Source organism: Varroa jacobsoni, unplaced genomic scaffold (genome assembly GCF_002532875.2).
Source record: "Varroa jacobsoni isolate VJ856 unplaced genomic scaffold, vjacob_1.0 scaffold_1410, whole genome shotgun sequence".
Taxonomy (NCBI): domain Eukaryota; kingdom Metazoa; phylum Arthropoda; class Arachnida; order Mesostigmata; family Varroidae; genus Varroa; species Varroa jacobsoni.
The window spans coordinates 337,652-353,482 of record NW_019214312.1 but is presented as its reverse complement, the minus strand read 5'-3'; the positions used below and the strand labels follow the sequence as shown (position 1 = coordinate 353,482).

At 39.7% G+C, this 15,831-nt stretch overlaps 1 protein-coding gene across 1 annotated transcript; it reads right to left on the bottom strand.

The window, feature by feature from the left end:
- Positions 1–8,249: 8,249 nt before the first annotated feature.
- On the bottom strand, positions 8,250–14,984 carry muc (dihydrolipoamide S-acetyltransferase muc). The gene is made up of 7 exons (XM_022849560.2): positions 14,750–14,984; positions 12,954–13,036; positions 12,092–12,704; positions 11,099–11,285; positions 10,782–10,932; positions 10,118–10,272; positions 8,250–9,642 (listed from the first exon to the last, which is right to left on the bottom strand). Exons 1-7 carry the CDS (start codon positions 14,839–14,841, stop codon positions 9,454–9,456), a joined length of 1,470 nt encoding a protein of 489 aa, XP_022705295.1. The 5' UTR covers positions 14,842–14,984; the 3' UTR covers positions 8,250–9,453.
- Positions 14,985–15,831: the final 847 nt, after the last annotated feature.

The following is a 15,831-nucleotide window of genomic DNA, read 5'->3' as shown; positions in this document are numbered from 1 at the left end:
TCGAATTCACGAGCTACACCTGGCGCAAAGGATTGTTGACGTATATCCGACCTAAACCAACTGTGTATAACATCGAATGATTTCTTTTATCTGAGGGGCTTAACCGTATCTGCTTTTGGTAACGTGCACGTACGCGATGACAACAACCTTAACTCCCACCTGTACAATCTTGCTCCAGTCAATCCATCATCGGATCTATCGGTCGGGCTATTGCTATTGCCACTAAAATTTTCTACACATGCAAAAAGAGTTATGTTCTGAAAAAAATGGAAGACTTCCCATGTAGCGCCTTATCCATTACCAGTTATAGAGACAAACACTAAAATTGGTCAGCCCCAGATGTTGTTTGGACCAGCCGAAAACCTGTAAACGTTTCTTCTCTTATTGAGCCTTGAGGCTTCTCTCGTTTCAAGTCGTTAGATGGTATGATCCGTTGGTGTCTCGATCATAATGTCGATTTCTAAACGTGCGCTCCTGTTTACTGATTGATACGAACAAGTTGGAAAAAGCCAAAATGACCCATCCCATTTACGGAAGCCCGTCAACAATTTAAGCTTTATGATCGTGACTGAACTGAACTGAACTCAACTGATTGAATCGGTACGTTTCGTTTGTAATACTGCTTTTATCGATATCATGATTTTTTGTCTTATTTTTGTGTTATTCACCTGCGTTCTACATTGTACCCTATAAAGGTGTTAAAACCCTTTAGTTTCGATAAGTTACGATTAAATACTTCTTCAATGAAACGTTCGACGTCGCCTATTCGCGAGGCCGTGGGCAGTTAGGCCAATCCATTAGGGTACGTGATTGTTAGTGTTACATTTCCATATCTCTTGCGAATAGTTAAGGTTGGACGTATTACATGGGCTGCGGGGGAACTCCGGAAAATAATTGAAGTACCTCGTAACTTCAACGAATGTCCTTTTGCGCATCAACCGGCGCCTATTATTTTATTAACTATCTATTTGATTATTTTAAGGAATCGTTTTTAAATTAAAACTAGAAGTTTCAATTATGGCCGAAAATTTTGGCATAATCTCAAATAAATAGGGCAGCTCCAAAACGGGAGTCAGTAAACGCTCTCGTTATTGATTCGCGTTAGACAAACTACCACCTTGCAGTGCCAATAAATAGAATGTAACTTGACCAGATTCATATTAATTCTTTATTATTTCTATTCATATCATAGACGGCACTACCAATAAATCTGTCAAGTTAAACATCCAACTTCTTTCTTTTCGGCGAAAGGGGCATCATGGGTCGTGATAGTCACATGAAATACAGTTTGAGGCAAGCTTTACACGAGGCACAAATCCTGCGTATCGTAGAATGTGCAGATTTATTTAGAAACTATAAGAAGAACTTAGAATAAGTCTGGTTCGCGTGTGGTCGGACCAGAGTTTATGATGCGACTGTGCACATACACTGGTTATTTATTGGTGAATACTTTCATCTGTATACACAGCAACAAATAAAACGTTCATATTTCGTCAGGTACCAGTCATGTTAAGTAACCTAGAAACGGCGTGGTAACAAATTGATAAACCCAGAAATCAGTCATCGCTCTTGGTCTCACCATCAACATATTACGAACGAACGTGCGAAAGAAGAGAAAACGTTTTAAAGTGAGTCTCCTAAGCCGTGCACCATTGAATTGCCGTCGGTCAATCGGTTTCGAAATCAAGTTACATTCGATTGATGTAGTTGCCAAAACATAGTTCTTTCAATAAAACTTTATTAAATATGATACTCGCGTTTTATTGACTGTGTATTGCACTCCCAATCTGGAGGTATGCAATTAGTCAGAGATGCTTCTGTCGGAGATTGAATAAAAGTATAGAGCTTGCAATGTTGAGTGAAACTTTTCCCAGTGCTCTCTTTTTTATGGATCGTATAATGCGTATATGGTAATGCAATACCGAACATAGAATTCCTTGTTATGTGTATATATAGGAACCTGTATTAAATGACAACAATAGTAGCGGTAAGGAAAGATAATAGCAGTAAGCTATATAGAAAGAGAAATAACAACGATTTGTCAAGTGGAAGGTAGTTGTTTTAATAGGTTGAACTGTGCGTTGAATCGCGCAATACTAATAACATAATACTAAAGAGGAGGTCAAATCTATTTTTCGTTCATGATTTTGACCCGTTGTACGACTATTTCTGATTCAAGGAATAGCATGATTTGCTAACAAGGAGTTTACGCTTCATTTTAGTTTAATTTTTTTCGTCAGCAGTAGAAACTGTGAGTGAAGTCCTTGCTGACTGACGCTTTTGGCTTGAATAGGTCGTGGCGCTCGCAGCCTTCTCATATTATGTTTAGGACGCCTGGCAGTGTGCTTAAATTCAAGCTCATAAGTGCAATTGAGCTTGTACAATTTATATAACGCATACTACTATTCCCATATTCATCATCCGTTTTGTTGTTGTCAAATTAATTGACGGATATGAAGTGTTTAACTACGATCAACGAAAGCGTACAAATGAAAGCTCTCGATTAGTACCAAGATATTCCTGCCCCCAGCGTCAAATTGTGCAAATATATTTATAAACCCTCAGATTGCTAATTAATTGAGGCAATAGATTGACCTTTTAAGAACAAGGGTATGTTTGCATCTTGCTGGTGCGAAATCTGCGCTATTTATTTGGCTAAACAAACGCGTCATGTATAAAAGTTGGCATTTTTTGTCCGCCAAAGACAGTTAGCAGCTAGCTCTGTATACTTCCAAAGCTATCGCTTAGAAAAGCGCGAGTTCGAATTCAACATCCTAAAATAAAGATGAACTACACAAACCGAAAGATTATATTAAGATACGTTCAGCGAAAGGCAACGCTGCCGACTCCCGATGATTGATCCTTGCCCTCGAGGCAATCTATTATCAACTGATCGGTTGAAACTTCCTTATCCAGAGGGTTTATCTTGTGCCGCAAGTATCAAAATGAGCTACCTATTGTACTCCTAATCTACGTCGTAATGCTTTATTAGAGAGTGTACATTGGGGCTGCTCGAATCTGATCTGTTTTTATCACAAAATTTGTTATTTATTGTTGGCAGAACAATCATACAACGGCGAAACGACATGAACGAAGTTACACATATTGTAATAGTAGATTAGCGTTTTTCCTAGCCACTTTTTGTACACACGAGTGAGTATTCATGCCGCCCGTTAGTTTTTATGATAAGCACGCAGAGTCTAAAGTCATGGTCATCAAAGTCGTAGAAATGTTTTAACCACTGTGGTGGCGGTGTGGATATTAACGGCGGAAGAAGTTTAAGGTTTAATGCTCAGCTGTGATTGTAAGTTTCTTCATTTTCTCATCGCAGTTACTATAGACGATCCTGAATCACTATACTACTCATGACTTAGTCGAATTTGGTTTCCGTCGAGTTACAAACATTCCTGTCCGTTGTTGTATATTGTTGAAATATTAGCATTTAGAGGCTTAAGCCCTCACAAAAGGGCTTATCCAAAGGATGTACATCTATCTTTCCGATGTAGCTTGCTGAGGTGTTGTGCAACAGGTGACTCAGTAATATGAAATTAAACGTTTGGATTACGTATCTGTGAAGGTGACGTACTCAGTCAGTAGGGGTTCCAGCCGTTGTCTTGTGATCTACAATATTCATTTTCAGGAAAATAAAAAATAGTCTATATAATTTCGTGTAGTAGTATATTGTAACGATCGATACTAATACATTTAAAGTAAGCCAGGCCTAAAAACAGGCTGGTGACAGTAGAAGAAGTTCGTACCTCAGCTCTTGTCTATCGTGAATTCCATTCGTAGCTGCAATGATTCTATAAGATAAGAAAGGCTTGAGTTAGAAGGTAAAATATCTTTATGGCTCGCAAAAATGTCGTAGGCGGAGTGTGGCGTGAAACCAGTGTAACGGTAGTTGTCTCTACGGAGATCACTGATTCCAAAATACTCTCCTAAACTTTATTTCCTAATGAGCTGTATTTTAGTGGATAGTACTAAAGATTGTCAAGGCAAGCGCCTATTATAATACTGGAGTCTTTGACTGAAGCTACTCACAGGGTACCCTTTTACTTTAGAAGAACCACAACCCATATGATGAACTTGAATCGTTTTGAATCCGGCGAACCTGATTGCCGCATCGTCTTTGTGTGCTCCCTGTTCCTCTTACTTTTGTTTCCAAGTTGAAGTTACGTAATTCCCGGTCTTAGCCAAGCAGCAAAGATTTTTTTTCTAGTCGGTCTTTCTCTTGTAGTACAACCGTCGCAACCTGGTCCATGAATTATACTCTTCTGAGGTTGACTAAAAGGTCCACATATAATCTCGTACCACTCCTGGCGAGAGGTAGTAGAAATACGAGAGACTGCTTCCCATCTTTGCAGCTCTGTAATGCCACGAGTTTTCTCCAAAACCTTTGGCCACTATTGCCTTTAATGGCATTTCCGCAGTAAATACACCAACATAAGAGAGCCTTAGAGATTGATCTAGATACGATTGGAAAAAAAACATCGTTCGTTACATTAGCAAATTGTATAGATATGCCCCAGATCTATCCAGACATTTAGTAATATTGGGTATGAAATCCTAAACCCGAAACTGCAATTGACAAAACAAAAATACCAGTTCTGCGTGATAGCAATATCTTTCACTCCAGGGCTCTCAATTCGGCAAGACCCGTCTTCCAGAGTCTCCTTCTCAAAACTGCCTCAAATGTTCTGTTGATGACTGTTCAAAATCTGTGGCTGTTTTTCAATATCACAGCTAAGTCGTCTATGCAAGCCAGCAGTTCCCTAATCCCAGCTAAACACCTTTCATAAGAGTTGACGTATACGTATAGTCTTCTCAGATTTTGAGATTAGACGTTGTATGACTGACAAGACTGAACGTTGTATCTGGAAACCGAACCATATAGACGTAAAAAGACTGTGTACCTCAGCCAAGTCTCACAATCTGGCCTCAGTGAGAGCCTCAAAACCTTGAATTAACCGATCGATAGGAGACCGTTCTGACAGTACTGATGCTTTCGGGGGTAGACAGTTCCAGTCTTGTTTACCGCATTGGAGATCGTTTATCTGGTAGTATGTAAGAAATTTCAGCAGCTAGCTCGAGCTTTCTTCTCGAATTTTCCCGTTGGAATCAAAAACCTTCCGCTGTATAATTTCCCCTTCCTGCCGTTTTTAATATCTTCTAAATGCTACCTTACGTGATCTTAATAGTTGGCACAAAAAAGTCATCCTGTGACGCCAACAACTTGTGTAGGGTTTCGGCCCTCTCCTGGCCCTTAAACTCTCCCCTGATGAGCTTATATAGTTTACCAATGGGTTGCTGTGTTTTATTGCAAGCGCCGTAGTCTCTTTATGTTCAGCTTTATGGTCATTGATTATTTAGTAAGGTAGTTTCATGTTTTGTGTTTAGTGAGAATATACAAAATGAAAGTTAGCGTATCTTGATATGAACCGAGCAAGGTCCATAGAGTGCGCCTGTAATAAAAAGGGCTCGTTCACTGTACACTTGTTTTTAATACCTGGATGATCGTGCCAATAAGTGAGATCGGGTGAAATTCACTGTTCTGGGTTTATTTTTAAATAATGTTAAGCTCTATTTTCAAATAGTTAGGAACGAAAGGCTTTTGGCAACTGAGCGTTAGACTGGAAAATTATACCGTTCAAAATAGCATAATGTGACAAAGTTGTCTTGCAAGTAAAGTAGAAGGAACTCTCAAGTTGGAGGCTTTAATCTATACTCGAAACAATTAAACGAACCCGACGAGGCATTCAGGTACAATAGGTTTAAAAATAACGAAAATGCACTGTTGTCACACAAATTTTTTCAGTAATATTTATAAATTTTTTAGTAACATTTGTATTGTCTGTGTAGCACATATATGAAGTCAGTACACGAGAAAAGTTGTAGTAATTCGGTTTCAATATCTAGTTAGCAACAACAGATAGCACATTTATATTGATTTTTAAGCGCACATTTTCGCATGTGGTCACGCAATACTCATCAACTATGCTCACCCTTATCGTCGTACTGACTGCTTCGCCCACCCCGTACGCTGAATTATCATACTAGGCTATCATTCTCTGATATAGATGGCGAGTGATGCTATCAGAGCTTCTCTGGCTCGAATGGTGGCCACTTTTTGATAATCAGGAAGGCGATGTAAAACCAGGCAGGATAACTGCAGCGTGGCGGTCATAAAGGCACCGACAATGGCGTAGCCACGAGAGTCCCGCGGGAAAGACGCTCGGTGTCCGAGAATTAAGTCAACTTTTTTACGACTGTCGTCAGTCTGTATCTTGAAGCTCCAAACCATACCATATGCAGCAAATCTTAGTAAAGTGAGAATCGCCCAGCGCACCGACACCAGCACCATTTCCAATGATTAATATTGTTATTATTTTACATAGTTTCGAAGAGACAAAAAGTGCGACAGCTGAAAGACATCAAAAGGGATAGGCACTGTACGATATTGTCTCAACCCATAAACGGATAAGCAAAAATCTAGTTGGAAATATACGTCAAGCGTCAGCATAAGTTTACCCGCATGACAAGTCTGAATTAACAGACCGTACGCTCTAAACAACGTTCACGAACGATTTCGAAATCTAACGAATGGTAGAAGATGCAGGTTTTCTGATGAGATTTGACGACAGAAATTTATTACATTACGCATTGCAGTAATCTTTCTTTTTTTTTTTCTTTCTCCTTCGACGAATATTTAGCATTCAATACAATGATGTCATGAAGAGAATAAGTGTTAGGTTTGTATAACATAAAAAAATCAATCCATTGTTGAGTAATTACCTTAGACTGTTGTTGAATACCAAGCTAAGGCAAACACTGACCAGCCGTACATGGCTTCACATCCTGTGAAGGCGAACTTCGTCAACGTGCACCACTTATTTATTCGTTCAAAGCTGTACAACCATGAACACTGTGTTATTGCAAGATTGCTGATGAGCAGTTGTTATGAACTCTGTGAATTATTCAGATCGGTGGAAAGCCTGGCCGCGTACCCGGATCAGTAGAGGATGCTAGCACATTTTTCGATCTTGTTCATGCTCGCCCTAAGACATACATTTAATTAAAAGCATAATCACGCTTCAGTAGTAATACCTGTAATTGACGTTCGTATGTCACCACTAAAGTTTGCTGTGCCGCTAATTTTCTAGTGATTTCCTTTTGATCCAATTCTGTATCACATCTTTTCGAGCATGGCCTGATAAACGTAACGGCTATTATCGTAGTAGTCAAGATGGCAGATGTATAAATGCTCGTAAATAAGTCAATAGTTAAATCATAAAGGTCCTTGATCTTCGAAAGAGTTTCTCACCCATAGAGTAATTCGATTTAGCATATCACGTCCGATGTTTTAGCTGAACATTCTCGTACCGCTTGCCCATCATTTTCTAAACCAGTATCGACCCGTTAGACCAATTAGGAGTTCGTGATTCCTTTTTTACAACACAAACTTCAATATAAAATGCAGATTTTAACGAGGCTAATGAACAATGAATGAAAGCAAGCGCATCATCGTTCTTAGTCATTTTAAAAAAGACATTGAAAGATATCTAAATACGTCCTAGGGCTCCTGCTGATCTTAGGATGTGAGTTATGCCCTGAGTTGCCAGTTTCAGAGATGCGTCCTAGGCAATCAAGTTTTCTTGTAACTAATAATCCAGATGTTAGTCGAGGTTAAACTTGATCGAAAGTCCGTTAGCAGACGCAACTACAATTAAATATCACACAGAACGGGCGACTGTCAATATTGAAGTACAATATCATATATATATTCGAATAACCTAAAATTGAGACGCTGACTGGGACCCATATTGAGACCGCTTTGTTTATCAATGTTACGCTGACTTTGTGATTACAAAATGCGAATCGTAAGTCGACCTGGAAAGGAAAACACGATATCAATCGCTGGGCCGTTTGCTGCTTTTTCCTTTTGTTCAAAAGAGTCGTCCTTTTTTAATGGTCATTTTACAGTTGTGTGTATTTATAAGTACTGTATCCTAGTATAGCCGCTATAGCTGCCAAACGCGTACAGGATCAGTTTACGTCACTCTATTGGAAAACTGAGTCAATTAAGGTGACTGTTATTTTTAGCTGGAGGGCAACTTATAATATTATAGCGTTTAGGTGTGACAAGTATCGCATCTCGTCGTAAATATTTCCAAATTATACGTCTCCTAATGAACTCAGAAGAGATCTCCGTCATCTGCACAGAATATATTGTAATTAACTAATTGTAAAAATATTGTTCAGTTTTATAATATATTTATTTGTCGTCTCCATCAACCGCCCGGTTTTTACATTATATTACAAAATTTTAATTCCTTTGTGAAGGTTACTATTTTTATCATCATCTCGTTTTAGTCTTTTTCTCGTGGATAGGGATGCAGTTTTACTGATTACATAGGTTATAAGAATATCCATATGATAGGAATAACTTATATCATCTCCGTACAGTCTTTTGCTTCTTCATTCAAACTACCACATTGCTAGATATCCCTCGGAGTACAGCTGATGCTATCGTCTGCGTGATTTCTTTTACTGACCTACTGAAATTTCTCGCTTCTTGGTTGCCACCGACCAATTGGACTTGGATTCGAGTTTATTCACAATACATCAGTCAGTCTATGCATTGGTTTTATAGTGATGTTGGAAATCTGTCTCACTGCTTGCTCTATCATGGCGCCGATTTGCCCACTCACTACAATATGTACTGTAACAGTATTATTTTTAGTTGACTATTTTAGTTATAGTAGTTGAAAAGAGCATAGTGGAAGCATTGTTTGGATAATTCCGCTTCGAGGTAACAAAACGGAATAGTTCCACTTCATTACAACGACGGCGGCGTTGAAGTGGTTCGTCGTCTCACTCTATTACATGCCTAGTCAGTTTCGTGCTAGCTCAGGCAACGACACTCAATCGAAAAACGTTTATATTTTGTTAATTTTTTTTCTTTGCATGACCGAAAATGCTACACGTTCTATACTGCAATAAATTGAACGAAAGCTCTCTGCTGCTAGCATGTGCGCGATCGAGCGGAAATAAAAACTGGCTTTCTTAATTCTTATCAATCAACGCACTTTTTTACTTTTCTAACCCCTGAAAAATTTTAGTGATAGAAAAACACCATGTTTTTGTGATCCGTTAGATATTGATAATGATGAGTTCAACGCACGCAGGAACGTTCTGAACATCAAATATACGGTTGGCAGTTTGACGATCAGTGAGCATACTGCTGACAAAAGAAACCATATTCGAAACATAAATGCACGTTTTTTTTTCGCTATAGATTCTAAAAGATAAAACATTGTCGGATTGACCTCACCGTTTACCCTCACTTATACGTGTCTACCTAATCCACTCTGTTTAGATCATTTTTCGCTTGCTCTCTCAACGTGTAGCAACCTAATCGATAGATGCTCATAAATGTTTTCCTGCTGCCGAGGCTTAGAGCATCATGGTATGCGGCTTTTCGAGGTAATTCCGGAAATATTGCAACCATTGAGCGCCCACTGCTCCGTCGACCACGCGATGATCGCAGTTGAGTGTCACTTTCATCGCTTTGACAATTCGATAGCCGTTCTCCTTGCATGGTCGTGCCACCTCGCTTGTCTTGCCCACTGATAAGATGCATGCCTGAAATAATGTTGCACAAAGTGAGTCACAATGTATCATTCAAAACAATTGTAGAACATGTGGCAGCGCAGTGATGTTTACCTACTGAACTTAGGCACGTATAAGGCGCTCCCTAAATTGGACGTAGTCACACCTTGTTTAGTGCTGGGAGTTAGCTGTCTGACACAATATCTAACGGCAGTACCAGACGTAAAATTTATTCATGTATCATATATACCCGATGCAGTTCTTCTTCTTTGACCAGTAAACAAGTCTACAATACACCTCACCTTAAAGTAGCTTGATACTGAGTGAAAATTTCAAACATCTAAATCATGCTACCGTATGGAAACAATAAAATTATGGCTACTTAAGGCAAAAATAGTTCGCGGCTTAATTAAACCAACATGTAAGCCAAGAATTTCTAAAATGATAACAAAGCAATCAGCGATTCTTTTGAAAAATAGTTATATGGGTATCGCGTTATGTTCCTCACCTGTGGCGGGTTAATAATCGCTGAGAAATGATCTACACCAAACATGCCCAGGTTCGACACCGTGAACGTTCCACTGAGGAATTCAGCCGGTTGCAGCTTCTTTTCACGCGCCTTCGTTGCGAGCTCCTTTATATCTTTACTGATTTGCGATAGACCTATGAAACAAAAGAGAAACGAAGGGCAATAACGTTAGACGCCAGGACTACACCAAACGCACAGGGGGTTGATCAGGTTACGAATGCAATAGCCCGACACAGTCCAGCCATATAGGTGTGACCCTAAGTTTTTGCTTAAATGAGATCTAAAACAATGAACTATATCGCCACCGCACTGAATGTAGCGCTAAATACAGTTTGCAAAAATCTGCAGTAAAAAAAACAGAGCATAGGAACCTACACGTTGGTAGCTGTCCAACAGTGACACACTGCATCATGTAGTACCTGACTCGTTATGGGAGCGAAAAACTCACGAAAATGTCGTAAAGCATTAGTCAAGTGTGTGATTCTTTGACAAGCGATAAAAGATGGCCAGTAGAGCTAAGTTGATTGAATATCTGGTTGAAAATTCGAAGCAGAAACGCATTGTCAATGAGGCGGCTTAGCCCTTGTCGTAATACATATACGCGTGTAACACGTATGAATCGTATGAAAAGATGACATCATACCTTTTGTGTCAGCATTAAACACGATGGGAGTAATAAGTCCATCAGGTGTTGACACTGCTACGCTAACGTCAACAGCGTGGTACTCTCGAATAAAAGTGCCCATGAACGACGAGTTGGCGGCAGGAACACGTTTGCACGCCAGCGCTGAAGCCTGCGAAATGATATCAATTACCAAACAGTTGCAGAAATACAACAAAGCTGTTAGATCCTTTGGTACACAGCAACTTGTCGAAAATATATATTTTATTTACTCATACGATCGAGAGTTCTAATGCATTTCTGCCGCTCACATTGACCTTCAAACGAATTTCTCTTACCTTAACAATGAAATCATTTATTGAAAGTTTTCCTTGATCGAGAGCTACATTGAGCTCTTCCCGCATCTTCAATACCTGATCCATTTCGATTTCAATCGTAAGAGAATAATGAGGAATCTGCTGCTTTGATTCAGTGAGCCGTTTGGCAATCGTCTGACGCATATTTGTCAAATCAATATCCGTATATCTGCAAAAGTTAAACAAAATACAGTTAACAGTCAGTACATCTTATCATAGTCGAAGGGAATTTTTAAATAAAAGGTAATCAGAACTTAAAGCTTGCTATTGGACGTCAAAAGCGAAGCCTTTCTAGTATACACGGAACATATAACACGCACGGGGTCACGCAAGCAGTTTTAGGAAGCCATGGGACCGCACTGGCCTACGGTGGCATAATGAGCAACTAGATGAATTAAAATAGAATATCTATTCGAGTTCAGCTGGTCCTGGCCATAGTTAATAAATAATAATAATAATAATGTGCTTTTAAATCAATGAGAAATAACCATACTACGGAAGCAACATTTGTAACAGGATTGTCGACATGAGGAGACCTAGCTTATAGAAGAATCAACATTTTCAACAGTACAGAGCTATACAAATTCTACAATTTTAGGACTTTCAAGTTTAGGGAGCAGCTTCTTAGCCCAGCAAGAGGAAATGCTGACCATTAATGTTGAAAAGTATGCTTTCTTTTAGCACGTATCCGTGATAATGACCATCCACACTATGCTACCTTACATTTTTATAACGAAGAAACTGCATTGTTATGCATCTCTAGACGTATCATGATTATACCAGGAAGACATATACAGTCTCACATCTGCATATATAGCATATGCCAAACGTTACGCATAAATTTGTAGTTAAACATTACTCTAGAAACTACCCATAGAACTCAACAAGCATCCAATCTATTATGTCAGTCCTCGAAAAACTAGTTTTTATCATCCCATGTTGGTATATATGTGTTTAATCAATAGCTTCACTAACCGGAAACTGGCAACCTTTTGTGGCGCCACCTCTGGCGCACCCACCGGGGAAACACCGGCAGATTGGGCCCTACTTAGGTCTCCAGCAATAACGCGGCCGCCAGGCCCAGACCCAACTACCGATGCTAAATCAAGGCCCTGTTGTGCCGCTAACAAACGCGCAAACGGAGAGGCAAAAATACGGTCTCCTAAAACAGGAGCGGCCCCTATTTGTGAAGACGTAATTTTGGCTGGAACGGGCGATGGTCCTGCTGCAGCGGCTGGCGGCGTCGCTGTCGGAGCCTTGTGTGCACTGTCCGGTTTTGGAGGGGCTGTTGGCAAGCTCGTGTCCGTGAAGTCCTTGAACGCTGGAATGTCAGCTGGATCAGAGACGATAATGCAAAGCAATTTACCAAGTGGGATATCCTTTGAGCCTGCAGGGATAACAATCTTAGCGAGGTAGCCCTCTTCGGGTGTTTCGAAGCCCATTGTGGCTTTGTCAGTCTCAATCTCACAAAGCAAGTCGCCTTCGTCAAGTTTGTCGCCTTCTTTTTTGTCCCACGACACGATTGTGCCCATCTCCATAGTCGGTGACAATGCAGGCAGCGTCACTTTGATATGTGACGGATAACTTCCTAGAAAACGTCGCCGGAAAGAAATTCAAATCTCATGATACCAAATATATTGAGTGCGGTTACAACACTTTGCAGACGACCTTAACCTTTTTAAGTCTAATATACATAGCAAGTTTAATATATATATATATATATATATAGAACGCACACATGAATTTAGGTCTGGCTCTAAAAGTGACCGTTTCTATCGAATAGAAAAATAAATATTGAACACAAACGATAATAAACAATATATGGTACAATGCAAACCTGAGCTGTAGCATCGTGCTTGGGCTCTCTGATGACTGCGTAGTGAACTCGTCTGTTGGATACCTGGTGCACAATTCACCCGCCTTGAAATGAGCAAATATGTTAAACACCGTTAGCCTGTCATCCAGTACCAAATTGTCAGCGTTAAAATATAAGTTTGTCTAAGATACCGAGAGTATGTTCGATCACAGTTCGTTAACTTGAAGCCAAAGTAGCTTACTTTTTGAATTTCAGTTGCTGTCGAAGGTGTTTCCACTACAAGAGAAATATCATAGAGCTATAACGTATCTGTCGTATCACTTTACCGTACTTTTTTTTTACCGCGAAGTAATCAGTCAAGATGGCGCATGATTGAGTTATCTATTTAAACTGAACATTTATTTTCTTATTAAAATAAGCTCCTCTATTTTGTAAAGACTTGGACCGTTAGTGACTCACATAAAATCATATACCCTGATCGTTTAGATTCCTTATCACTAATAAAAATAACCGGGATGACTCACGTCGTACCACTTGTTATCATGTTTTCATTCAAGCAAACCAGCCTTCAGTATTTAGGAATCGTACTAACTGAGAGGGACTGAGCCTTAATGCATACCTGAAAGATTTTTGACATGTAGTATTCATTCAGTTCTTTTCTACATGAGTGCCTTTTATGGATAACTAAGGACACATTAGGACTTAATGTATAATGGCCTTTTCAATTAATAATTGGGCAGTACGCTAAATACTAGATAGGATGATGACTCACAAAGTCATTTACCATCACCCAGATTAATCTGCCAAGTTGGCTCCTGTGTTTTCTACATTGTATCAAAGTATAAACTAACTGAATTATGCCTGTTTAAACAAACTCCGTATGTACATAAAAATACCAAGCTGCCGTGAAGGTTTCCAGAATATTATATCGATTCTCTTGTTAGTTATGACCCTTTGAACTATTTTCAGGCCCCATTTCTAGCTAAATTGACGAATTTGTGTCCATATACTCTGACACGGTCACTAACTGCCAAAGTTTCCTCAACTTTCTTCCGTTTGTTCGACATATAACCGAATAGTCAATCAGATAGTTAATTTTCCTACAACGTAAAACTCTCTTCTTTTTTGGCAATGACGGCTTGTCATAGTTATGGTATAGCTTTTTGGGATCTAGCGAGTTCAGCTGCATCATTTTTTTTTTATTTAACAAAGAGATATATTTGATCTTTAGAATATCAATATTGCCCATTGACGCCTTGTGGTTTTTATCTAAATCCAGTCAATAAGGAGCTTGCGCCATTTTGTTCGATCTACGCTCACTATTCCTTTCTCCGGTACACGAGGTATCTACAGTCATGCGCTGTGATCGTATCGCGAACGCTCTTATCGAATTGGCCTGTTGTTTTGTAAGGCAATGTCTTGCCATACATATACAGCCCACAGTAACACGGACACGAAAAACACCCTAATGATAACTCACAATGAACATGGAAGAACCAACGGAGAAAAGCTCAAGCAGGGCTTATCAGCGATAAGTAATCACTATTAATTTTGCGGCACTTTTAATACTGTATTTAAACAACCTCTGAACTTATATATCACATTTGGTATAACCATGGCAAAGCATACTATTTCATTGTTAATCATTATTCTTTCTGTCCTGTAAAATTCTAATCTATTCACCAAACAGTCGATACATCATCGACAGGCAAGGAAACAGGACAAGCATAAAGTGCGACCTTGCGCGAATAACCAATGACCTTCTCCACAATTGTTAAATTTTCCCTTGCGGTTCAGCTTGCATTTGTCGAACTCACAGAAGGTGACTAGTGAACTCTCGGGTAACTTTCGGGACGGTCAAACGTACGGCCGAGATAACTGCGCCGGCCAATGGGCGACGAAGCATCATTTTCAACCTTTTTTGTCCGGGCTCCTCCGCGCGCACCACTCAACACGGGACCACTAATAACATTAGATCGAATGCCCCGCCAGTCGTGTGTCCTGCGTTCTATGTAGAGAAACGGAAAGTATCACTCGGCCACAACGACAACAACAATAACGATATGGCACCATATTGCTCTGCTGGCTTTAACACTCGGAACGGACAGAGATAGCATAAAACCTCTCAAAGGGGCATGCTTCAACGGAAAACACAATGCAAACAGCTAGCAGAAGGCAATGCATTAATCTGAATTAAAGTAAGAAAAATTATAATTTTCAGCGAGATATCAGGTGGCAAAAACGTCTTACTAAATTGGGTTAACGTGCCATATTCGTACCAAATAAGGGAACAACTATTTTAGATCGGCTGATCTGTTTTATTAGCAAATTAGCAGCACGACACGCTAGGGTTTATTTACGCCAAATAGGCCGATGTTTTGCCATTACACACACTAGTTGAAATATGCGAAATCATTCCGAAATTTAGAACTTTGGCGCGCCTTGAAAAAGTCGACGACTGGACAAGGCTGTGACGGGTCGAGCTGGTAGCAAGTATGCTATTACTCAGTGACGCAAGGTATCGAAAAGTTGATTTGTCACAGCTATCTGTGCTGTGAGAAGCATTGTATCATGGGGCTCTTTTTACACACAAAAATTTACGAATGGGTGTCAAATATGTTAAATTATTCATTTCGACAAGTAAACTAGTCGGAAAGCGTACTCGGGAGATGTTCGATGCATACACATTCTGGCCCAGATTGACAATGTCGTCATTGAGATAAATAGACCCGACCGCCTTAAATCAACGACTTGCCCTGTAGCAAATGTAGCATTTCAGTAAGGACAAACTGTTGAGCATATTGCAATAGCCATATTCAGTATTCGCATAGAACTATATTACTACCGAGGAGAAGACCTGTAAATCAAACGCTAGATATCAAGCGTTAATGGAAAAAAC

Bases quoted from the DNA above. Each gene is read 5' to 3' on its own strand.
- muc (XM_022849560.2), bottom strand. From the start codon at position 14,841: ATGATGCTTCGTCGCCCATTGGCCGGCGCAGTTATCTCGGCCGTACGT. The intron at 13,037-14,749 runs GTGAGTTCGACA...GCTCATTTCAAG, and splicing joins GAGTTCACTAGTCACCTTCT to GCGGGTGAATTGTGCACCAG. The intron at 11,286-12,091 runs GTTAGTGAAGCT...TAACTTTTGCAG, and splicing joins CAAAAGGTTGCCAGTTTCCG to ATATACGGATATTGATTTGA.